At 36.2% G+C, this 27,385-nt stretch overlaps 2 protein-coding genes across 5 annotated transcripts in view; both read right to left on the bottom strand.

Annotated features, from left to right (window-relative positions):
- The window catches only part of LOC127498372 (peroxidasin), a 71,161-nt gene extending 50,174 nt beyond the window's left edge, over nt 1–20,987 (bottom strand). The window contains exons 1-3 of the mRNA XM_051867646.1: nt 20,692–20,987; nt 582–653; nt 281–352 (exon numbers count right to left, since the gene is read on the bottom strand). Coding sequence (XP_051723606.1) covers nt 281–352; nt 582–653; nt 20,692–20,876 — 329 coding nt within the window. The 5' untranslated portion in view covers nt 20,877–20,987. The remainder of the gene's footprint in view (nt 1–280; nt 353–581; nt 654–20,691) is intronic.
- Nucleotides 20,988–23,613: 2,626 nt separating this feature from the next.
- Nucleotides 23,614–27,385, bottom strand: part of myt1lb (myelin transcription factor 1-like, b) — a 135,584-nt gene continuing 131,812 nt past the window's right edge. For all 4 annotated transcript variants that reach the window (XM_051868518.1, XM_051868520.1, XM_051868521.1 and 1 more), the window contains one exon: nt 23,614–27,209. In XM_051868518.1, the coding sequence (XP_051724478.1) occupies nt 27,069–27,209 (141 nt within the window). In that variant the 3' untranslated portion in view covers nt 23,614–27,068. The remainder of the gene's footprint in view (nt 27,210–27,385) is intronic.

The following is a 27,385-nucleotide window of genomic DNA, read 5'->3' as shown; positions in this document are numbered from 1 at the left end:
GGTGAGCACAGTTCAGAAATGGAAAAAGAAAAGATTTATCATATAACACCTACAATAATGTACATTTAAACTTTACGATGTGCTTTCAGCCAGTGGTTATATAGTAGCTATGCTCTCAAATAAACTGTACTTAAAGTCAATATTACTTTACTGCTTTAACTCTGGCACACTATTATGCAGAAAGCATCACTCTTCCCACACTTTCTATCAATACTTTTTATAGAATCTATAACCAAAACTGCTCCATAAGCTGTCAAATCAGAATTAAAGAAAAGCTCACAGATATTTTAGGTTTTCCAAATCTTCAAAGGCTCCTCTTGGGATTCTTCTGATGTGGTTGTTATTTAAAAGGCTTAAAGAAAAAAAGAGGAAAGAAATGTATTAGACATTAAAACAGATGGTCATGCATAATACCTGTGTCAAACAAATGTGCACGATCCAAACTGTTTAGTTCTGTGAAGTGTGTTTCATGAAACCAAAAAAAAAAAAAAAAAAATCAAGTTAAAGCCAATAACAAAAACAGTAATCATAAAGACTGAGTTTTACAAGGTGGCAAGACTTTAGAAAACACTGATACTTACAGTGTATTGAGATTCTTCAATCGCCTAAAGGAGCCTGGCTGTAAATCCTTGATTTTGTTGAATCTCAAATCTCTGGAAACAAAAAAATAAACATTCTTAGATCAAAAAAAGAAGTGTATGTTATTGCAGTTTCCATGGTATTTTATGCACACAGCTTTGTAATGTATTAAGTAAATCTAACTTTTTAGACTATTACATAACTTTAGTGACAACCATTAACAGGTTTTATTTGAAACAACTTTTGAACAACAGAGAATAGCGGAAAATATTTATCTGCTGTTGTGGTTCTGTATACAAATTAAAATTTTAGTGCTACCTTAGACATTATACATCATAAAACTCAGAAAGAAGTATGGAGTGCCACAAGGCTCGGTCTCAGGCCCTTTAACGTATGGCTTATACATGTGTCTTTCAGCTGATATTACAAGCTACAATGGTACTAGCTTACACTGTTATGACAAGCAGCTCTATATGTCCTCGACACCTGATGTAATTTCAAGTTATACGAGCACATTAAGGACATTTAAAGCCTTGATACTTTTAATGTCCTTTTTGCAAATACTTATAAAAAATGAGGTATTAATTATTATACTAAACATTTCAAGATGTATCTACTGTAGATTGTTCAATTGTGCTCTACAGTTACTGAACAGGGTGTCTGACAGAAATTCGTCAATTTTATCAGTATTTAATTTATTTCAATTATAAAATGCAGATACTTGAATTTAAATGCTCTGATGTAAAGTACTGATCCCTCAGAGCCCCAATAACCCCAATAACACCCCTTCTGATAGTACAGAGAATAAAATCAGACAGATTAATTGTCATTTTAATATACTGCAGGCCTTCAGGAAACCACAATACAACCATTAAGAAAATATGTCAATAAACCAACAATAAATAAGAAAATAAATGTTATACAGAAAAGAATATATTCACAAAAGTGTAGAAAAATTAAAAAGACAGATTTGTGAAGGATCATGTGACACTGAAGACTGGAGTAATGATGCTGAAAATGCAGCTTTGATCACAGAAATAAATTAGGCTACATTTTAATATATATTAAAATAGAAATTCATCTTAAACTGTAATAATATTTCACAATATTACTGTTTTACTGTATTTTTGATCAAATAAATGCAGCCTAGGTGAGCATAAGAGACTTCTTTAAACGTTATGAGTGAGGTTGAAAATATGTATTTAATCTCTTCCTCTCCCTAATCCAACAGAGGATATATATCCCTTTTCTTTCTGGCCCTTGAGATTCAGGAGAATACACTCTCTCATCTTAAGTCTAGACTTGTCTGTCTAGCCAGCCATATAGCTAACTTTTTATAGACATGCGCTCAGCTGTGCTGTATTGTTAGCTCTGCTGGAATCCCGGCTATTATTCTCAAGATATAACAGAGTTTATGAACCATAATTAGGGACTAAGACTAACATTATCACTATTTTTTTTTACTTTACCTCATAAGCTCCTGTCCTTGTCAGATCCAGCCAATCCACCACAACATTCTCCATTATCCCCCACATATAACATCTTTTTTTGCAGCTCCGTATCTAATATCAGTCATATCATAAGCCAGCGAGTGAAAGATATTTCCCTGACCACAGCATGGATCGCTCCAGTAATCTCAGGCTGGGCTCCAAATTTACAATCTCTACCTATTAGGCCTATACAAATCAACAAGTGACCATTACAGTTTTCTATATCTTTTTTTTTTTTTTTTCTTTTGTACAAAAGTCAGTTCTGAATGTCATTTCTCCCAAGATTTCTTCCTCATCCTGCTTAATCCTTTTTTTTTCTTTGGGTTGCTCACACAGAGTAGTAAGGCAGTTTTCTCAGTGCAGCTGTTTTGAAACAAAATGTATAGTGAAATGTGCTATTAAAATTGAATCAAACTGAAACTGTGCTTGATTGATGATTGTTTTGTGTCTTTGGTGCATTTATCAGTACACTGAAACAGGCATGGAGTAGTAGGGAAGGGTACTAGTGCTCAGTATCTTCACCGGCATCATGATGTAATTTACTTCATTATGAGAACAAGTAACTCAAGGCTAACATTTGAAGCAATCAAAGGCTGTTTTTCTGTTGCAGAGATCTCAACAATGATTTGACTGACAAACTGTAAATAGGGCATGTGCCAACTAACACATGCCCTATGAGATACTCAGAGAACAGGGAATGAACTTCAAGCAATAACCAGGTCCGCAAGCTGGTGATTACTGCTAAAAATGTGCTTGTGTTATGAAGCTGTCTGACAATAAGCAGACTCAACAATAAGCAGACTCAAACAGTCTCAAGAAAAGCTTTCCACAACAGGATAATTCACATAAAATCTTCACACTTTCTGTTGTATGTTGTAAACATTGAATTAAAGTTCTTGAAGACTTGAGCTTCTTATTAAGTTAACTCCAAAGCTTTTGGAGTTTGAATTCTGAGTGAGTAAAACCAACTTGTGAACTTAGCTCAGATTAAAAAACTTGTGGGGAAAAAAATGCTTTATATTCTTGTGCAACTATACCAACATTGGTGAGAAACACAATCCAAAGAAAGAGTGAAGGAGGACACCTACGTCGTGCTGGAACAGCTACTTCTACCCCAAGTACTTTACTCCTTTCACATCTGCAGGTGTGTTATTCCAACTATTAGAGGTCTTGTAAGGTCACAGTGAGCATAAATTTAAATGCTGGGAATTCCTCACCACCCAGATAACTGATGGAGCCTCTTGGATAAACATCAAACATCTTATTCACAGCCGAGATCTACTGACTTTGACTTGATTTCCCCAGACATTATACATAGAGGCGAAAACCCTCATGGAAATTCTACAAGTAAAAACATCTGGTTTGCATGTTAGAGATCTAAAACCCTATGGTTAATACATATAGTAATATAACTTCCGGTAAACACATTCTTACCTTACAAGTTTAGTGCAGGAGAAAGCATGTGGACAAAATAATTAGTTGATCATTAATCATTAATCAGTTTAAATTAGTTGATAATTTGGAATCAAATAAACTAGTAAAATGTGATTATACACTTTAAAAAAATGCTGGGTTAAAACATAACCCAACATGCTGTCCTGTCCACTACTGTTTAAAAAAATCACAATACTGACCCAAAATGGGAGAGATATTAAAAATCGCACGTATGACTACAGTAACATCACAGGCAACGGTAATAATCAGAAGATGAACATTTATTTATAAGCTAGAACTTAGGCTAAAATTTAGGCAAAAGTAAACCAAATGCAGAAAAGACTGACAACTCAATAGTTAAACTTGCTATTAAAAGTTTTATATTAAATAAGTTTTTTTTATTTTTTATTTTGTTAAAATGACCAGTTATTTAAAAAAAAAATTCCCCCTGCCAATGAACAATATTATAAATCTTTCTGGTTAAAAATACATTAACCAGATGGGCTAAATGCCTCTTTCTCTGAAGAATTGTATTTGTTTTTTTTTTTTTGCCAATTTATTGTGCTTACTCTGCATATTAGCTTAAAAGGTCATGAAACCCTAAACAAAATTTTCTGAGATTTTAACAAAGAATGTGATCATTTTAACAATGGTATTACGGTGAGCTTACAAAATCATGTGTATATTGTGTTGCGAGAAACGGTAAATTGCAGCATGCATTTGTGAGAAGCTTCGATGCTTTTAACTCAATGACAGCGAAATAAAACAGACGCTGTTGTTGTCGGTCTCTCCTCTTCCCTCTCCACAGCTTGCCACGGCCACTTTTGTACATATATTTTTCAAAACTGTGGTAAGAACTGAATGGTGCTGAAACGGAGTTTAATGACCCTTTAATATGCAGAGACAAATATACGTAATCAATCCATAGGTTGATTCTGGTCACATATTTGGCCCAGATTAAGCAAGACACTTTCCCTCCAATGTACACATCATAAATTGGCCCTCTATTACAGATGAACAGGAAACATCCCTGATTAACTGTCACATAAGGAAAGTAAAAACCACTAAATTACAGATAAAAATCTTTCTTGTTTTCTCACTTTTGCCAAATGAAGTGAGTGAAAGAGATTTTTGAGAATGTTTTTCTGCCATCAGGACACTAAGCCAAAGCTTTTTTGCTTACATTTTCCTGGGAGTCCTGCAACTCCGAAATGTTCTCTCACTCCGAATCGTCTGTTCTTCTGAAATGCTAGAAGACAAATGGCCTCATCTGACAGCCCTTCAGTTGAGGGATGCCCCCTCACAGGGACGTGCTCAGACACGGCTGCTCAGATTCCAGCAGACCTCCATCCTGCCTCAGGAAACAGCCCGAACACAGACTGAGCTCATCTAGTGCACTGCACTACATACTCAACATATTCATGCCATTCCTTACAAAGACATGGGTCAGCGTGGTTTACTAGTCATCCAACAACAAACTAGTTCCCATTTTGAATAAGAACTCTACACTGCGTCTTGGTTGGAAACTTTGGGAACACCATCAGCGTATCCGGTGTCTGAAGCACATGTGAAAACACTCCAATCTGATTGGTTGGCGAGAGTCAGTGACGTCATTAGCCCAAAAGTATAAGAGGGCGCACGTAGTACACGTCATCAGCTTTTTTGTCTTCAGAAGCCGTTTGTATTGTTATCGCTAGGTGAAGGCAGGATCATGGAAAAGTGGTGGGCGATATACTGGTAGACACGATTAACCGGTAGAAATTTGTCAACCGGTAGAGATTTTGGACTATTTCATGTAGTGTGTAACAGCTCAAAGTGAATGAAAACATCCTGCAAAGTTTTAAATCTGAAAGTGCACCATATATAAAGTTATTGTCTCTCCAAAGTAAGAGTCGACTCTGAGTCAAATAAAGGAGTCGTTTGTAAAACCTGGGGGAGTTTAACACAGGATTCACAAAACGCTCGGTCTTAAAGTATGGATCAATGCCCATTTATTTGGACCAGCTTGCTCCTCTGAATCTCAACCTGTAAGTATGATTAATAATTGATGTTTATATCTTCTAGCGATTGTTCAAAATTCGTAGTTTTGTATGTTATGTTGTGTAACGTACACTCTAGTGTCTCCTGCTAACCGGCTAACTCACGTTTCTGTAGTTGTGCTATTCAGATGTGGGTCCAAAATTTTCTAACGTGGGACTTGCTAGCCGGATAACTGTGGGATCGGTTCACTTACATAACTGTAAAACAAACTGTTTTTTTCCTCTGCGTTTTTATTATTACAGTAGAGTTTAGCTCTATCTGTATTGTAATAGGACGTTAAGATGCTAGTCTGCGCTAACTAGATGAAGTATTCTCTCTGTAAACACTCATTGTATTGACAAACAATGATGTAGCCATTTTTCTTTGTTAATAGTTATGACGAAAAAATCTGGCCTAAATGTTTATCTTATGTTAGAGGTTTTCAGCTTCGCTTGGCATTCTGATCAGTTCCCACAGGTGCAGCTACATAAAGTATAACAGTAACGCTGCTATCACGTCTTATAAATAACTAAGGTGACACTTACCATATAGAAACGTCCAGTCGTGATTGCGAATCAGTTTCTGGTTGATACTTCAGACATTTCATCGTCGGACTCGGGCTCGATTTAATGCGGTAAAATTGATGCTATCTTTTCTCTCCATACATTGTATACAATGTCTTGCGAATTGATAGCTGTCATTCAGATATGGCAATGGGCACGCGGCGTGCGCAGTAGACCAATCACAAAGGATTGGGCCATCTGATTAATCACAGCAGTGTAGGCTCACGGAAAGGAGGGGTTTAGAGAGACTGATTCTCTGACCTGCTTCAAACGAATCGTTTACAAAAGATTGAAAACTCATGTGAAATTAAATGTATATTACGAGAAAACGACCTTTTTTTTTGACCTTGCATGCATGTAAACCTGTTGTAGGAGACTCCCAAAACAATATTAGGAACCTTAAAAAAGGCATAATAGGGGCACTTTAATGCTACTCAAACAACAAAAAAAGAGAGAAAATCTCTCACTGCTCACTTTAATAAGAATAAATGTATATTTAATTTACACAGTAAAGACTATGAATTGTTTTTTATACATCTGATTACTTTATACATTTTATGTAGTATTTCTAGTGCTTGAAGTTTTTCAGGTAGGTCTATTTCAATTGTGTCTTTGTTCTGTTGTAGCTTGTTTTCTTTGCTCTTTCTTTATCACTGTTTACTTGTCTTCAGTAAGCTTGAGAGTTTTTTTTAGGCTAGTACTCATTTTTAATGATATTAAAAATGGTGATAAGAATTATGAAATTTCAATGGTATGAATAATTTTGATATCATAAAAACATTATTTAAAGCAAAAATAACTATATTGTGATATACACTATATTGCCAAAAGTTTTGGGACGCCTGCCTTTACGTGCACATGAACTTTAATGACATCCCATTCTTAATCCGTAGGGTTTAATATGGAGTTGGTCCACCCTTTGCAGCTATAACAGCTTCAACTCTTCTGGGAAGGCTTTCCACAAGGTTTAGGAGTGTGTTTATGGGAATTTTTCTTCTAGAAGCACATTTGTGAGGTCAGGCAGTGATGTTGGTGAGAAGGTCTGGCTCACAGTCTCCGCTCTAATTCATCCCAAAGGTGTTCTATCGGGTTGAGACAAATTCCCTCTCTGAGATGTGCCTTTAAAGCACCTTCATCAACATGTTTCAAGGCAATTATAACAAGCATAAAAAACACATTAGTGTATGGCAGACATGGCCCTAAACCAGCCTAATTACACTGAAATCACTTTACACTGACTAGTTAACAGACTATTTTAACTTTCCCAGCTTTATTAGTGACAGTTACACCCATGCAATACACAGTGTGGATATGTTTTCTGTGAATAGCTATATAATAAAGTGTGTATTATATTCTGATTGGTCAATACAGTGTTCCAATTATTCAAATATCCACAATATAGTAACAACTATTTTATGAAACACTTGTTCACCACCATATTACTGCAGTTTATGTAAAAATAATCCAAAATATGAAACAAGACCAGACAAAGCACTAAACAATAGGCTATAGATGGGATAATGAGCAACTGTGTGTACACATAATTGGTAACTAAGGAAACAAACTCGAACACAGGACGAACCACAGGAAATGGGAACTTAGATACAATATAATAATACACAAAACAAGAGCCGCAGGAAAACTTCAAACCAAAGGTGCGTCCCAATTCACATACTTATGCACTGTTCTGTGCCAATTTGTAGTACTAATAATGTGAGTAGTGTGTTAATTAACTTAATGTGAGTAGTGTGTTCACACTAAAAATTCCATTCATGCACTTAATTAACAGAAAAAAAACAAAGTGTGGATTGTTGAACACTTCATGCATTCAAACTCTGCAGCTCTCCTAAAGTAGCGGAGCAGGAGGGGCTACTAGACTCAGATGTTGAATGATGAAATAAATAACCTTGTGAAATTCATACACTAGATGATTGAGTGCATAGTAAAAGTGCATAGTGTAAATAATGTAATTTAGGACACAACTTAAGAGTCCTCTAGAACAGTGGTTCCCAAACTGGGGTATGTGAGGTGACAGAGGGGGCACATCCAATCAAACCTACCTCATCTTTTGTGGTCAAAACTGACTGCATCCACACAAGCAGCGTGCATATGATAGGTTGCGAGCAGAGTCTACTGCTGCTTTTTAATATTTTGTAAAAAGCATGTTAACATAATGTTTTATGTTTAGAGTTGCATTAAGTGGGAATTGGCATGCTTACGTTATTTGTTCTTGTGTGTTTACATTATATCCAAAAATATCGCCCACATGCAACAGCCATCATTTTCAGCACATCTGAAGGCACTGTAACAGTGTAATGTCTTTTTCATAGACAAAACCCATCATGTTATCAAAGTTGCCTAGTGGCTTATCAGAGAGTGAGCTGGGAAACATTATTCAACAGACAAAGCAAAGCAGGTCAAACTTCCTCTCAGCAGGGAACATCTAAGTTTAGTTCACAAGACCGTTTAATAAAACAATGTAAAAACATCGTAAAAACAACAAAAACTCTGTTAGGAGGAAAGCGCTCAGCAATCTTCTAAATCCAACAATGCTGTGTATTGTTGATGGTACAATTGTACTGAAGTCGAACCTCGCTAATTATTACATAATGAGTAATGTTTATTGTCAGCTGGAGAACAAAAAGGCCAAACAGACTGTTCACAGATTGTAACTGTATCAAAACGGGTTGTGACTCATTGTCTCATGGGCCTGAATTCAGCTATCTTGGCCACATGTTTGAGCGCTTAACTCATCTAATACAGCTTGGATTGATTAACAGTGATGTTTGGCAGCAGTGACCTTCACAATCAAAAGTACACAAAAGTACACAACACATGCAATATGTGCTCAGAAAGAGGCCAAGATGGATGATATGGTTCATAATGCAACATATCCATAACAAAGCCTACAGTCTGCTCAGATCTGCAGTCCTCCAACGAGCACAGGCATTAAACATGGAGACAAACTCATCAGGAGATGCAACCAAAGATGATTTTTTTTTTTTTTTTTTTTTTTAAAAAGGGAATAAACAATTCTAAAAGTTTTCTGTGAGTATTTCGCTTACAAAAGAAAAAGAAAATTAGATATTGTGGTATCTCTGAGCTGACACTGTATGGAAGAATAGAAATGTGACCTGATAGCAGGAGAATGCATGTCAACAGAAAACAGGATGTGGTCTTGGTCCTTGTAGGCTCACATCCAGCCTAATGACATCACAGAGGAAATTCCACACTATGTATGATAAAGAGCGAGAGCGACACGATAACACAATCTGACACACATACAGCACGAGCAGAACCTCATCATCAACACTCTGACAATACTGATCCTGCTTAACCTTGTAACGCCCGACATATTAAATAACAGGCAGCAAAATCTGAAATGGAACAGTTTATTGAACCTTTAGATAAAATCTTAAAAAAAGTTTGCATGTGTTTTCATATTCGATACATTTATGGCTCATATAGTGTGCTATGGTGAGAATATGGAGCTCAAACTCGAGTGGGAAAAAAAAACAGCTCAATTTTATTCAGAGGCACAAACTGAGCAAAAATATGCAATTTGGTGCAGATATATTGATATTGATATTTATAGCGCTGCCCTCGAATAAAGATTTGACTGGTTGACTAGTAGTCGTTCATTTTAAGCATTAGTCGACTAATCGCACATTTATTAATAAACCATATAAATCATAATAAAGAGCCTTTAATGCCTACGTAGCCTAATCAGTGTTCAAGTGCACACATAAAGCTGCCACAGGAAAAACAGCAAGGACACTGCTTTAACATTTTAATAATTCATTGATAAACTAGTATTTTCTGTATTTTGGGTTGCAGTGATGAAGTTGACGAAGCTGACTCGTCATCTCCGCAGTAGTGGATGTGTCTATATATGTTTCATACGGATTACATAACCTGAGAATATTTGTTTTCCATTTGAATTGGTTCATTTAAAAGTAGACATTTCCCTTTCTATTTTGTTGTTATTGTAAGTGCACACAAATAAAAGTAGACTCTTCACAGATTAAAAAGATGTATTATTCTTATCTGTATGACCAAAAATGACGGAATATTTTAAGTGCAAGTGATCGCACCGGCGCCTCCATGTTAGCTGTCAGTACGCACGCTACTATTCAGCTTTCACACTTCGCACAAACATTTGAAGAGCCCACATTTTTCTAGGTTAAGCGAGCTTTAATATTTAAATACTTACATGTTTCAGATGATAAGCCATATTTGAGGTCAATGAATGATAGGCGAGCGTTTGGATGTCCTGCCCAATGTGCTGTAATTACCACAGAGATCAGCTGTTAACGATCTGTCCGTCACAGACTGCATGACTTCACCACTTCCTGTGGAGTTTTTTCCCTTGCGACTAAGCAACTAATACAATTTTGTTCGACTAAGCCTCTTCTCGTCCACTAACAGTTAGTCGACTATAGGGGGCAGCCGTAGAAATTTATATGGCCAAAAAGTAAGATGATATTATCACTTATAATGTAAATCAATTAGATCTTTTTAACAGTATAGCAGATAATTACATAAAATACATATAAATATCAGTCATCACTCTATTTCTGCCAATAATATGTCTAATAAGATAATATTTAAATGCTTAGTTTAATGATCAGATCTCTGTAGTTTAAAACATATAATGCAATACAATACAATGATGATTGAGAGATGAACAAATAAACCTTCCTCAAAAGATGATCATATTTGATACATCTTGTTCTTCTTGAAATATTACTATTAATATAAAAGTTGTTTCTTATGTTTACTTTATGAATATCAGTGCAGATTTCACAGCAGAAAGACACGTGAAGCACGAGCTGAAGGAGGATGTTCGTAAAATTATACTAAAAGACCTTTTACTTGATAAAAAAGTCTAAACTACCAATCAGACGACAGAAGGACTGTAGGAGATTGTGTGTGACAGGTTTTCAAGAAAGTTTTGATTATGTCTATAAAACGTGAGTATCAAACATGATACATGCTTTATAGGGTTAAAAGATGCTCTTCCAAAGCTGATATATGGACTTAAACGCCACACAAACAGCTGGCCAGACAAAGTGTACATGTGTCTGTCATGTACAAAACACTGAGTGCAGTAAATCGAATAAGTACTGTCAAACAAAAGCTTCAGATGGACTGCCAAGAATCATCTAGGAAATCACTGGATCACTGACTGGATCAAGAGAGATCTTAATTTATGTTCTAGGGTTAATTTACGTTCTATCACCACGCATTATAACATGCTCGCTCTCACTCAGTCTCCACATTAGGCCTCAATCTCAGCCTTTTAATGCTGGAACAGTGTCGCAAACTCTCCCGCAGCACTGGCACAGGAAGAGAGCGCAGGAGTGTTCTTTTATTAACTATCTGGGTCCATATCTCCTCTGTGCAAATTAGCAAAGCTTTAGGGATTTTACCGGCTTTGCATTCCACAATGCCACTGAGAATGAATGCCTGACTGCAGCAAATTCCACACAACGCCGCTTCCCTCTTCCTTACTAACTCTCTGGGACTCGACAGATCCTCTCTGAGAAAACCAACTGATGGCCGACGTCTCTGGAAGAGGAAGGACAAGGGCTGGTCATTTTGTTGATGCCAATTATGTGTCTACTACTATTATTTTATTATGATTATTCTTCAAATTGTTAATCTTCTTTTAAATATGCAGCCAAGTAGATATAATGTAGATAAAACTTGGTAAAAATAAAGATATTGTATCAAAACTTTAGCAAGCTATCTGAAGATGTTGTGTTTTTCAAAGAATATGTGAAGTTGTTTATGTGAACTCAACTTTTACCTGTTCACAAGCCATGCAAAATATCATATATATTTTTAGGAGATTATATTGAGTAAATTTTGGATCCTGGTGACACTTTTGTTAACACCTCTGAATAAAGCAAGATTTGTGACTGTAATAATACATACTTGCTGTCTTAAAAGCTCTCAACAGTTGTCTATTTTGCTTTTGATGCTTCCACAGGAATATACATGCCTGAAAATAGCATAATTCTTCCATTTTATATCCTGTCCAACAGAACAGCTTATCTTTGGTTAATGGTTACCTGATTCTAGCCGTATATTATTATGAAAAAATACAACAGCACAATCTTTGAATCCAGGAGAGCCATTTCATGAGCACATTCTTGTTACATTCTTTAAAAGTTTAACACAGGCTATCTTTAAGGCCTTTTTTAGACATGCACAATGATATGTTCATGCAGAACCTATTAAAAAAAAAAACACAAAAAAAACAAATACGTTTACTTAATTATCCAGGCTGAGGCACATATTAAACTGGGTAGCTGCAAGTTTAAGATACTCAAGACTGAGCACATACATATACTGAAATTGCTTCTAATATATCATTACATGCAAATTAGCGCTGAAAAGGCATGGACTGAGTTGTTTTTGCAGCTGACCTTATTGCATATGCATTTGTAGGAGTTTCCCTTTCAGACTTGCCACTCCCATCGGCGCATTTATGGAATTGCGTTCTCGTGCTAATTTGCCCCGTTTAGTAAATCTGGCCCAAAATATGCACTTTTGCAACCATCTACAACAATAACAAAATAAACACCATAAAGTAAACATTGTCATAAATCAACAGTAAATCATAAGCAATGGTTTGGCATAATTGCACGGTATTTCTTGAATGTAAACTGCTCTGAAACAGTGAGTCTGTAATACCATTTTATTTTATTTTTTTTACTTTGAAACCATGTTTTGACTTTGAATATGCAGCGCTCACATTTGTTTAATTCAGTCATAGCCTTCTGAAGTTTAAAGGGGTCATGAATTGAGAAATCAACTTTTCCTTGAGCTTTTGATATATAAGAGGTCATCGTACTATAAGAATATCCTGTAAGTTTCAGAACTGAAAACTTCCTTGTTAGTCCAATAAAAGCTTTTATTGACACCAGACCCAGAGAACGACTGATCCTGGAATAGATAGATGAAACTCCACCTCCGCAGAAGAAATCAACACCTACTTCATCACTGCAGCGTTAGCCCCGCCCACTGGTGTGTTAGTGAGATGAGGAGGAGAGAAGAGCGATACAGGACTAAAATAACATTACCTTTCAAAGGATCCTAATGCAGGAATATGATTATTTATTTTCAACAATGTGAATGTCTCAGTTGAGCTTTATTTATTTGTATTCGGCACATTTCACTGTGGATTCTTTGGTAAATCAATCGTATTTCGACGCAGGCTTTGCAAACAGACTTTTATGATATGAACTCGACAGTAATGCAACAACATGTCAGTAACTGTGTTAATTCTAACGCCTGATCTGATATTAATGATTCATGTACAGTCAGATGATCTTTGTCTGTGTGTCAGTAAATCAAACCAGTGACTAAACGCTCAACTTCACCTTGTTTCTCTTAGTAGAATGAAAATAATCTGTTATTTAAATGGTGATTAAATTATATATAGAAAGCGATCAAAGAACGCTCCCTTTACAATCACTAGAGCTGTCAATCAAACAGCACAAGTTTATCAGTTTAAAATTCCCATTTTTTTTTCAACGAATCTCTTAGGCACTGTCCACACGGAGACGAGTTTAGCTGTATAAGCAAAAATTTTGTATCGTATAGGCATTTCGTCCATACGGATCCGGCGTTTTCAGAAGGTGATACCGCTATTTTTTTAAACCGGGTCCCAGCGTGGATAAATCTGAAAACAACACCCTTTGCATTTTCGTGTGTACAGCCAATCCGTATATTTTGTGAAACAATGATGTCATCACCCCACGTGTCGACCCTAGTCAGACACCGCTAACAGCACAAAACAGCAACAACAACAATAGCGTACTACATGCTTGTGTTCGTGCTGCAGAAGCTACCGAACCTAAAGCTTTATTAAAATGAAGCTTGATTTCTAAGCTTTACTAAAGTTTGTATACAGCGCGCAAGGTTTATGCGCAAGCGCAAGTCTTATTCTTTGTTTTTAGTGTATCTCTATTGCAGAATTACAGCGCCACATACTGATCTGGCATGTATACTACATCATTTCAGTGGTTTCGTGTGTACGCAGATATTTCTTGAGACAAGGAAAAAAAAAAGATTGGATAGGGAAAGCTCTGGCTTCGTGTGGATGTAGCCTTAGTTACATCGTGTTTTCACTGTTAGTTATGATGAAAGCATTCGTTAGTTTGTAGAAATTGAGTTTCAGTGACGAGATCACTGCTTTCATGAGCTCAACAACATGTCTGTGATCGACTACAATGTTCATCACTGCAACCTTTCATGCCACGATCTAAGTATGCCATAGATTTAAGTGTAATGTTATCAACACTTTTTTTTTTTTAAAGTGAACCTTGAGAACTAGTACAGAATAGTACAAACATGCTAAAAGTTTTAGAGAGAGCAATACTTAGCTATTTCATATTGCAAAGATGTCAGCCAATCACAGCAGTGGGCGTTTACACTGAAGTCTAAAATCAGGGTAGAAAAATGTCTTTTATTTCTAAATTATAACCAGTTTTGATGTAAAAAGCATACTGACATTATAAGTGCACCCCAGGAAATATTATAAAACAATAAAACAACGAAGTTCATGACCCCTTTAATAATTTCTTATCATGATTTCTGTTTTTCCTTCACCAAATATAAGACCTCTTAAAATAATCGTTAAGACTTTTATTATATCATTTAAGATATGTAAGACTTCTCCCAGGGGACACTGTAATAGTTAAAGACAGACTGTTACGGACTGCTCGAGACTTGGGTTGAAAATCCAAATGCAGCTTTATTGGGACAATCCAGAATCATAATCCATATAACAGGAGAAACACTATGGAGAAACCAATAAATTGAGAGATATGGAAAGTTCCTGCAGGGTAACTGCAGTCTGCTCCTCAATTTACGAATCTCAAATTTTTTTCACAAAATAAAGCTGCTTATCTATAGCAATCTCTTGTTCAGCAGATCTTATTCCTAAAGCTCAGCAGTAAAAGTTAGCTAGGAAGTTCATTGTTCATCATCTGATCATCTAAAAATAATAAAGCAGTACTGTCACATATGGTAAAGAGGTAAAGCTTGATCCTTCTTTTTGCAGGTGGAAAGTAAGTGATCCAGCAGTAGTCAGTGATGTTCTTTAGATACAATGTTGAGTCGTGCCAGACTGGAGCAGGATGTTGTTAAGCTCATTTAGACACTGGAAAAACACATACTGAACATTCTGTCATAGTGAACTCATGTGAAACAAAAGCATGCCTTCAAATTCATTATAAAATAATGTTTCATATTACAAGAAACATCCATTACTTGCAGATCAACAGGCTGTACAACATCATACAATAAATGCTACTATTGCTACTAGGTTTACTGCCAAAGTGATCATATTCATTCTGATTCTAATGCCAATACTTCCGCCCCATTTGTCTGTATTACATAATATATGGTAAGGGGGAGAGGCTCTTTACTGGAAAGCCAAAGACTGAAAGCAATTGTAATGCAGACTCACGGGCCAACAACCATTTCAACTATCAAGCTGTAAAAATGAAATGACTGAATTACTTTATTGCTGTTTTGTAAATCAACATCAGGAAATTGAGACTAAACAGTCACACTGCTCCTCATTCTCAGAAGCTGAACTTATAACAAACCGTGTATCATTGAATCAGACCGCTTAAACCTGATCATATGGACCTGCTGTAGTTAGTAATAGGCTCATATGAGGCCTTTGAACTGATCTCTGCATTAGTGATGCACCGAAATTTCGACAACCAGAAATATTTGTCTGAAAATGCTCTGCAGGGACGAAATCATTGTTCAGTTAGTGCTTCTCCAATGGCACGTTTTGACGGTGTCAGTGTCTATTTAGTTTTCTTTTTTCTCGATTTTGCATCTTTTAAAGCGGTGGTTGATTATGATTTCACTTTTTTAAATTTAGTTAGTGTGTAATGTTGCTGTGAGCATAAACAACATCTGCAAAGTTACGACACTCAAAGTTCAATGCAAAGAGAGATATTTTCTTTTTAAGGACTACAACAAACGGCTGGTAGGGACTACAATGAGCTTCTTCCTGGGTTGGTGACATCACTAACCCTAAAATTTACATAAACCCCGCCCCCGAGAACACACAACAAAGGGGGCGGGGCCATGTTGGGCTGCTTTAGAGAAGAGGAAGAGTTGTTGTAGTAGAGTGTTGTTGACATGCCGTCATTTTACGCCGGACTGCTTCACAAACGAGGGTCAATTCAACACAAAAGATTAACATGACGGTACATGCTAGTGGATGAGTTGAATCAACTCCACAGCAACTACATCAATTTATCCACTAACCATTCAGAAACGTCCAGTTTCATTCTAAAAGTTCTAACTTCTTCCTGAGTCTCTCCATCAGTGTCGACTCTGGTTTGAACAATGTAAGGCTGAACACCAGCTCATTTACATTTAAAGGGACACACACAAAACCGGCGTGTTTTTGCTCACACCCAAATAGGGGCAAATTTGACAAGCTATAATAAATGATCTGTGGGGTATTTTGAGCTGAAACTTCACAGACGCATTCTGAGGACACCAGAGACTTATATTACATCTTGTGAAAGTGGCATTATAGGTCCACTTTAATCGATCTTCATGTGGATAAACTGAGATCTTTTATAGTCTATGTGGTTTTCAGTTGATGCATGAGAAAAAGTTTACGAAATATTATTTGTAGTGCTTCTGGCATCCAATAATCGCAATAAGCTTTAAGCTTTGTGCCTTGTTACTTCTGACAGTTTTAGCTTTCAAATTCTGACAATTATATAATGAAATTCAAACAGTAAATGCCATTTTGACACTCTTTAATGTGGCGTAACATGTATGAACATCAGAAGGAATGTTAAAAGGTATTTACTGAAATGAATCATGTCTCATGTAATCGTTTCAACTGCGGAAAGACATTTATCATTATATCATTAAAAAGTATTATGCTTTATACATGTTCATCTGTCTTGAGTGTGTAATGTTGCTGTTTGATCATGAAAAAGGCAGGAGTTCTTCTCTATATCAGTGTCAGTGTTTCTGAACTCCCTGAAACGCCTCCATCTTGAGTTTTCTTCACAATATTCCTCATTTAAAAAATTCATATGCAGAATAAAGGGGCGGGGCCTGGTTGAGTTAGTAGTGTGTTGAAACTGGCGGTTATGGTAAGGGGCGGGACATTTCCCAAACGCCAATCACAACACACTGCTCCAGCCGACCAATCAGAGCACATTGTGCTTTTCAGAAGGAGGGGCTTCATAGAGACAGGAACTAAACAGAGCGTTACTGACAGACTGGGAAGAGAGGAGCTGAACAATGGAGAATATGAGGAAAATAATCAACATTCAAGCAGGAAAACCTGTTCTAGTAGAGCACAAAAACAACATCAAGACTTTGTGAAAGAGCGTAATAGGTCCCCTTTATGTCCAAAAAGTTCCTAAAGCTTTTCCAATGAGCCATATATGTGCTTTACGGCACACTTCCTTATTGCTGAGACACAATGACAGACCTCAGCAACATTATAATGCACTGTGGGTCCAGGTTTTCAGCGACGGCCGGCGCAGTGTTAAAGTCAAGAGGCTTATTATGTCTAGTTTCTACGAGGGCGTCTTGCAGACAGATGTGGAGTTACACTAATGGAGAGCACTCCGCACCCCTGCTGAGTTTATGTCACTCGTTTGCAATCAGCCACAAATCTGAATGCAGTCCTCTGTCTGTTTGCAGTTGCACAGATGCATTGTGGGTCTGGAAACAAATGCATACAACTGTCACATGGGACTATTAAAACCAGCCAAGGAATGCATTGCAAATTCGGAGCGATTTGGGATTCTGTCTTACTATCTATAAGACACCAGCTCTGAGTTTTGAAAAGACAGTTTGGTTCATACGCAGAGTGACAGTGTGAAGATCTACAGCGGTGTGCATCGAGTCATGAGTTAATAAACACTGTTCCTGTTGAGATCGAGACACAGACGTTACACTTTTAACACAGTGACCCACATAAAAGACGTCAGTAGAGAAGCTGCTGAAAAAGCCATTCATTCATGCATCCATCAGTCGGTCAGGAAACACAAAGCTGTTACTCATGCAATTATTTCAAAGCCTCACAGAAACACTTTAAACCATGAGAGGTGATACGGGGTGAGCAAAGTTAGGGCCCTATGAAAGTTAAATTTTTTTAGTTATTAGTACGTCTAATTAATTGAAATCATAAACTTTGTTTATTAAAAGTTGAACAAAACATTTTTAGGGCCCAAATTAAATTTGTTTTATTTCTTTATTGAACGTTTTATTTTTTTCCCAAATTCGGTGCTTTCAGTTTTCATTTTTCTGGAATCCATTTTAATGGTTTAATTACATTTTAATAATCAAAAAGCATGTCTAATCAAGTGAATTCAAAAACTTTAACAGTTTAATCATTTTTTTTTATATATAATAATGATAATAATAGGGAAATACATTTTTTTCTCAGAAATTCTTTGTTGTTTTTTCTTCTGGATTTATTATACAAATACAAATGCAAATTTATTTCCCCTAAAATAAATAATACACCAATGTGTGTTTGGCTACATCTATGCTATAAAACATGTATACTTCTCATTTGACTATGTCAAATTTACCTTGATCGTTTGACATATAAGAGGTCCTTTTAAAATATCAAGTTTCATAGCTTAAAATATCCTCCTCATTATAAACAAAGCATTTATTTAATCAAGACTCGTTTGGTTAGAGAGTAAGACTGGTAACCCAAAGGGTGCGGGTTCAAATCATAATACTGGCAGAAAATGACAAAGGTGAGCTTGAGCATGGCACCTAACCCCCAATCGCTCCCCGGTGCAACAACAAAATGGCTGCCCACTGCTCTGGGTGTGTGTGTTCACTACTCCTAATGTGTGTGCACTAATTTGGATTGGTTAAATGCAGAGGACAAATTCTGAGTATGGGTTACCATACTTGGCCTTCATGTGTCTTCATGATTTTATATGAATAATATTTTCAAAACACTCATGTGCAATAGTGAGTGGGCATTGATACTGTCATTCCTATGCAATGACATTAGCCAATCATAACAGTGGCTGCTCCTTAAAGGATCTCTTATCTAGAGAAACCATCAGTCATTTTCTAAATAAATAAATAAATAAAATATATATATCTTTTTAACCACAAATGCTCGTCTTGCACTGCTCTGTGATGAGCCACGCATTACGTAATCATGTTGGAAAGGTCACGTGACGTAGGCGGAAGTACTGCGGTAGGGCGAAAAACTCCATCTCATTTTCTCCTCCAACTTCAAAATTATCCGACATCGTTGTTTTACCTTTTTTTGTAAAGGGTTTGACTTTTTTTTGTCTTTGCACGTTCGCTTGGAGAAAAATCCTGGAATGTTTTCCTCAAAAACCTTCATTTTTTTCCACTGAAGAAAGAAAGACATGAACATCTTGGATGACATGGAGGAGAGTAAATTATCAGAACATTTTAATTCTGAAGTGAACCTTATTATACTTTAATATGTCATTTCAGACATATGAGGGTTGAAAATAATAGTTTTTCCACATATATATTTGTTTCTTTTCTCTTTTTTTGTGCAAAAAAACTTTATTAACATTATAAGTGAACCTCAAGGAACGTATTAAAATTAAAAATGGCACGACCCCTTTAATATAACAAATCAAAGTAAATGAACTCAGTTGTTTTTGATGAATCAAAATCAAAACTACCCAACACAAACACACACACACAGTGATCATGACTCACTTTAACCGATCTTCAGCAGTCCACACATAATGACAAACACACATGCAAAGGTTTTGACCCTTCTTTGCAAACACTGTCAACACTAAGTTTTGTTAACCGTGTCGGTGCTGAAGTGTGTGAGCAGAACAGTATTACACACACATCTGTGCAGACTGGCTGTGTTTCAAAACCTAGTGTGCTGCCTATCTAGACCGCATTTTAGGATCTGTATGAGCCTGTCCCAATACCCACAACTGGGGTTATTTGGCTGTTCAAGTGTGTAGAACTTCTTATTACCTGATAGGACACACTTGCAGTGTTGTAAAAATGTCTTCTTCTTTTTTTAGAGCTTTATTTGCACACTTTGATTTTCAGGCATACCTTCTTTAAAATAAACTTATAAATGTCTGATGTTTCTCATCAAGTGATAAAGCAATTGCAAATGTTTTACAGAGGCTAAGACCCCAAGTGTGTACATTGAAACAGGCCCAATGTCATATACTGTACGAGCAGCATTTTTGGCCATCAAAGGTGCTTGCAGCATTTGAGTGTCTGTCTAGATGACTCGATCCGCGCCTGTGACGCACAAAATGCTGCCTGGGTAGGGACAGGGTTAAAGTTGTGAGACACAACCGCTGTGTCCGCCAAACAAAGACTCGTCCAGATGAGGAACATAAATCAGAACTCTGCCACTCAAACTCATCTGTACTCAGTATGCAACCGATGAGCTCAACGCTGACTCAATGCAAAACATAAACAATGATAATATCACTGACAACTTAAGTCTTCTGTAACTTTTAAGATGGCTAAATCAGGTAAGCACATATAACTGTAGTTTTTGTTTCCCTCAGAGAAAAGAGAAGAAGAATCAGTGTACTTACAGGATTGTGGTCTGAGGAAGAACAGCGGGCACTGATTCCAGGTTTAAATGCATACATCTGACAGTGGTACGGAAACATAAACAGCGGCTCGGACACGAGAACACCCGGTATGGGCCACTGCTGAGGAGAAACACGCCGAGTACACTTAAAAAGCAGGGTAAGTTTCGGACAGTCCGCAGCGCCATGACCAGCCAGTGCGCCGGAGAGCAGTGTGCAGGAATCCAGCAGTCCAGTGGGAAGTAGGGCAGTGTTACAGACCGTGTGCTCAGACGGCATGAAAGACCAATCACAGCCGCCTCAATCGTTCACGATAAAAGCCCATCCTACTAAACTTTTGCCTACTACACACTTCAGAGTACGTGCGTTACCGGCACATACGTAGTACGTACGTAGTACGTAGTCTGAGTATACGAGCTGGGATTCACTATAAAACATTCAACCATTAATCTAGGATGTGCTAAGGAGTCCATGAAAAAATGTTAAAGTACTATATATATATATATATATATATATAATATTAAGTAAAAAATCTAGTTAACTAAATAAATTTGATTGAAATAAATATTTTATTTAAATAAATAAAAACATTTCATTAAATAAATAAAAATGTTAAAGTATAAAAACAATTTTTTTTTTTTATTTGAATAATACATATTACAGTACAGTACTACAGAGAGTAGGGGGGAAAGAAAAGTGACATAATTGATACATTTATAATGTTAATTTTTCCACACTATTAATTAGGTCTTTATAATTAAAAATATATAACTGCCTTTTAAATTTTAGGATGGGGGTCCCTCACATGAAGGTGATCATATTTGGGGGTCCGTGGCATCTAAAAGATTGATAACTAAAATAAATAACTACATTAAAAATCAATCAAATCAAATATGCTAATAAAATACTCAATTTTTGGTGAATATATAAATCTATAATTCAATATATAATAATTTTGGCATTTTACTTCTGTAATATTCTATAAAAGAACAATAATTTATTATTTGTAAGTTTAATTAAAAATTAAATTTATATAAGTTAATTTAAAGTTTCCGTTTCCGTTTTTCATAATAAGAGTCTGATCACAATGGAACAGTACAATACTTCTTGTGCATGGTTTATCAATATTGTGTATGCATGGAGCACAGTGTCTGGAATACTATTGCTATCCCGTAATGCAATGCTCTTGACTTGACCCACTATCAGTTATGATTTAACATGTCCTGGATAACTCTTGCTGCTGTAAAACATGAAACATGGTGAGGTCATTTGACAGTTTCAACCATTTATTTGTTGTATAATGCATACTCACTCACTCACTCAAAAAAAAAAGGTCAGAATTGTGAAAAAATTGATGGAAATAGAATCCAGTTACATCTGGTAGTTGTTCAGATTAATATGAGCATGCACTATAACAAAGGTTAAAAATGCACTTATGAAAATGATGCAAATGATTTAAAGGGGTCATGAACTGCGTTTTTTTATTGGTTTATAATGTTTCCTGGGGTGCACTTATAATGTTAGTATGCTTTTTACATCCAAAATTGTCATAATTTAGAAAAAAAAAGGCATTTTTCTACCCTGATTTTAGACTTCAGTGTAAACGCCCACTGCTGTGATTGGCTGACATCTTTGCATATGAAATAGCTGAAATAGCTTTAAAATAGCATATGAAGTATTACTCTCTCGAAAACTTTTAGCACGTTTTTACTGTCACAGCTCTCAAGGTTAACTAATTGATTATAGCATTACATTTAGATCTATGGTATTATATTCAGATCGTGGCATGAAAGGTCGCAGTGATGATCATTGTAGTCGATCACAGACATGTTGTTGAGATCATGAAAGCAGTGATCTCGTCATTATAACTCAATTTCTGCACACTAACCAATGCTTTCATCATAACTAACAGTACAACACACGATGTAAATAAGAGATTCGTTAAATAATTGGGGCAAGTCCAGAACTCAGTCACTGATAAACTCTCTCTGTTTGATTGACAGCTCCAGCGACTGTAAAGGGAGCGTTCTTTGATCGCTTTCTACATATAATGTAATCACAGTTTAAATAACAGATTATTTTCATCCTACTAAGAGAAACAACGTGAAGTTGAGCGTTTAGTCACTGGTTTGATTTACTGACACACAGACAAAGATCATCTGACTGTACATGAATCATTAATATCAGATCAGGCGTTAGAATGAACACAGTTACTGACATGTTATTGCATTACTGTCGAGTCCATATCGTAAAAATCTGTTTGCAAAGCCTGCGCCGAAATGCGATTGATTTATTGCGATTGAGAAATGTGCCGAATACAAATAAATAAAGCTCAACTGAGACATTCACATTGTTGAAAATAAATAACCATATTTCTAGCATTAGGATCCTTTGAAAGGTAATGTTATTTTAGTCCTGTATCGCTCTTCTCTCCTCCTCATCTCACTAACACACCAGTGGGCGGGGCTAATGCTGCAATGATGAAGTAGGCGTTGATTTCTTCTGTGGAGGCGGAGTTTCATCTATCTATAGACACATTCCAGGATCAGTCGTTCTCTGGGTCTGGTGTCAATAAAAGCTTTTATTGGACTAACAAGGAAGTTTTCAGTTCTGAAACTTACAGGATATTCTTATAGTACGATGACCTCTTATATATCAAAAGCTCAAGGAAAAGTTGATTTCTCAATTCATGACCCCTTTAACAAAATATTAAGATTTTGTTTGCCTTACTGGTACTCTTTTATTGGTACATGGCTGCTTAAAATAAATAACTCATAACAAAGCCATAAAAAGAGATCTTTATTAGAGGAAAATGCATGCTTTTTATACCAAGTAGCATTTGCATGAAACATCATTTTTTGAAGCCTGAATCATCTTTAGCATTTCTTCTTCTACAACAAATCATAGAAGACGTCTACTCAAGTCTGTGGCAACACCATTTTCTTTATTCAGAGTACGATGTGTCAACATCCAGCATGACAAATATTGTACAAATTTCCACCATTTAAAAATGAAAAAAATCACTGCAACTTGTGATCTCACACATTTATAGTAAAATTAAAATGTCAACAAATTCATGCTGTATCGTACAAAAATAAATCAAACTCCAGTTCCACAGAGAGCACGATAGTTTATACAAAATCCCGTCTTCATCGATGATTAAACAAATCAGCCTTGAAATGAAGAATTCTGGATAAATAAACTCATGAATTCACAATAATTCATATGAAAAATCGCATTCTAAAACGTGACTTCTTTTGTTGTACCTTGGGTAATGAGTCACATATATCCTTTTAAAAAAACAATGCAATATTATGCACCAACAGTACATGAGCAGCATGTTTGTGCTTAAATTCCCATTTCCATTGTACCGATGACGATAATTGATTCAAAACCCATACTAGCTATTTCTCTATTGAAAGCATTACTATATTGGCAAAAAGCTGCAGATGTGATGCTGTGCATGAATGATGGAGCCCTAAAAACGGACCGATTTGTACAATGGATGAGATCCAGTGAAGTACAAGCACCTTTAGCTCTCAATAAGGTATTAACAAGGTTGCTACAGCTAATAGTACAATGGAAATGAGGGACGACACCCTCAAACTCTACTGATGGGAGATTTTCTTCTCGATTGACTATACTCTTTTATGATTTTGTACAGTGATTAGACATAAAGTGCTGCTGGGGATTATTTCGCATTATATAGAACATACTCAACGAACTAGCATCGTTACTTAAAAATGCACAATATTCCTTGTAAAGATATTGTCCTCATTAATATTTCAATCCCTGTAATCTCTCCTCAAACCGCTGAACGTCTGTCATCGTGCCGAACAGACACCTGGAGATTGCACATCGTCCGAAGGTGGGATAAGTGCAAATAGTCTTCTGGCACAAAAGTGGGGGCAAAAACCCTGTAGGTCCCGTTTTCATTGTCTATACTCTGTATATTCTTTACAAATTCCTTCTGCGTTAGTTTCCATACTGTACAAACATCATCCAGGCGTGGAAGCGAAGGTGTCCCTGCGCAGCACCGTACAGAAACACAATGAAACTCACAGAGCATCGTCCGTCTCTAAACCCAATTTCCACTTCCCTTTAAAACATTTGTATTAAAAGATTTGTATAAAAAAATCAATAATTTACATATAGTAAAAAGATTCTGTAGCTTCCACTGTTTACAAACATGAAATTGCATATACCCACCACATAGATTGCATCTCTTTTTTTATACACATGGTTTAGTCAAATATTGCTGAGACAGTTCCACTCCGGCTACTGTTATTTCAAGAGTTGACCAAATGAAGACGTGATGTTAGAGCCGCTATTGCCGTTACACTGATGACGAAGCCACACATAATCAAAGCGTTTCCTTTTGCATGTTAAAGCAGTAACAGGAACTCCCTGTCATGACGCTTACCATAAAACATTCACACTCCAAATCCACTTCTATGATTTTTGTTTTTAACACCAGTGTTTTTCCCCCACATCTTTTTATTTGATAGTTGGTATGGCTATGCTTTATTTCGATGGTCCACTTTAGACATTCTACTAACTATAAGTAACTTTGCAACTACATGTCAACTTACTCTACTAACCCGAACCCTAACCTAACAGACTACTGATACTCCAATGCAGGGTTGGGGAGTAACAGAACACACGTTACAGCGTTACGCAATCAGGATACAAAACAATTCTTAACTGTAATTCATTACAGTTACACCAAAAAACAAAGTAATCAGAATACAGTTACATTTTGTAAAAAAAAAAAAAAGGGAATACTATCAGGATTACAATGGCATTTAAAGCTGAAAAAAAAAAAAAAATAGTATTTTGAAATAATAATGCTTTATTAAGTGCTGCTTGATTATAGTTCCTGCTTCTGTTGCCAGTCATGACTCACGTGAGCCACCTGCTGGTGCATGCGCAAATAACACCTGTCTGCTATCATTCTCCTCAGAGAAACAGCTACCCAGACAGCAGCATGATGTGGCCCAGATCCGGCACACATCTGGCACATGTGGATTACACGCGGACCAGATGTGGGCCGGATCTGGGCTGACACTATGTTGCTGTCAGGGAAGTTATTAATTACGATGCTTCCCACGGGAAAAACATTTTCATGTCTGGAAATTTCAGTTATTTTGTTTTCAAAGAGGAAATTATGCCTTCCATGTATGAAGACGCTTTCTTTAACAAAGGACTCAACATCCAACTTAAAAATTTGCAGTTACGACTAGCACGGAAATCATGTTAGCTAAAATTTTAGTGTTTGTTAGTGATTTAAAATTCCATAGTGGTCGCAGTTTTGTGTGAGTTTTTTTTTTTTTTTGCGGAAAATGAGCTGGAAAATGTAGAAATGAACACAAGAGTCGCTACAAAGGGGAACTCCCACCACTCAGTGAAATGATGAAAGACCACGGTCTTGATCAACATGCATTTTGAAATAGACTAATATGTAGATGGCATAGTGTTGTGTATAAATTATAATTATGTTTTTTTTTTTTTCCTTGCACATATTAAAGAAATAAAAATAAAACCTGTAATACTGTAGCCACTAGATGTCTGTATAGCCTTTTATATTAATATATATATATGGTGCTGTGTAATCTCTAGTTGGTGAAAAAAGACACAATTGCTTAGTTTTAATAGCCTAGTTTTTATTAGTTTTAATTTTAAATTCATATTAAATAAAGGTACTTTGATAATATTGCTTTTTACTTGACTTTCTTTACATATGTAACCTTGAAGGAATCCAAAAGTAATCAGATTACATTACTTTCATATTATGGTGCTTGGATTACCTTACAGAATACTTTTTATGAAGTAATTTGTAACAGAATACATTTGAACAGTAACCCTGCTCTAATGAGAGTCAGCTGACATGCAGTTGCAAAGTTACTTCTAGTTAATGTCTAAAGTGGACTATTAAAAAAGTGTAAGCGTTGATATTAATGATAAAAAGAATCTTTCACTGAGCTAACCTCTGTGATCTGAACTCTATCTCAGCAAGCTTCGCAAACTAATGTTCAGTAGTGGTTGCATTACTGTGGTCTAATATACGCTAAAGGTGCATCAATGAGCGGCGAGAAGGATGATTCACGTTACATTAGCCTATATGAAAACGTACGAAATGTGAATGCTTTCAAAAACTGTTTTGCAGATCATTTTTTTTAAAGCAAGGCCAGAAAAATAAACCCAAAGTAGAATTATGTTTAGTCAGCATAACACTTTTTAAAAGAACATGAATTTAACACTGTTCGATAAACTACAACAGCACAGCGTGAGGCATCCCATGATTATTGTTATTTTTTTCTTTCTGAAAGTGTCCCCTGTGTTCCTTCGTTTTAGGAAAGTGGCCCCTTCATTTTGAGATGCTAGACTTGAATGCCTTGTACTGCTTGTTTGATATTTTCTAGCAGGGCCTTGTTCTCTGCACTCTGATACTGATCTGGACTGGTGTACATGTCCGTTAGCGTGGTCACATATGCGTCGAAGCTCTGTTCGCTCATCGGCTCCTGTGAAACACAGAGGAAAGATCCTGTCAGATGAAATACGGGATGTGGAAGATGACAACAACAACACATCAATCTGAGTTGGACACTTTTGAGAATTGTATAATGAATTGGAATTGAATTGGAAAACAGACTTGTAATTAGAATTTTAATTCAAGAACAAGAATTACAATGGAATA

The sequence above is a fragment of the Ctenopharyngodon idella genome, chromosome 17 (assembly GCF_019924925.1).
Source record: "Ctenopharyngodon idella isolate HZGC_01 chromosome 17, HZGC01, whole genome shotgun sequence".
Classification (NCBI taxonomy): Eukaryota; Metazoa; Chordata; class Actinopteri; order Cypriniformes; family Xenocyprididae; genus Ctenopharyngodon; species Ctenopharyngodon idella.
Note: the sequence above shows the minus strand (reverse complement) of the source record. Positions and strands in the feature narration are given on the sequence as shown.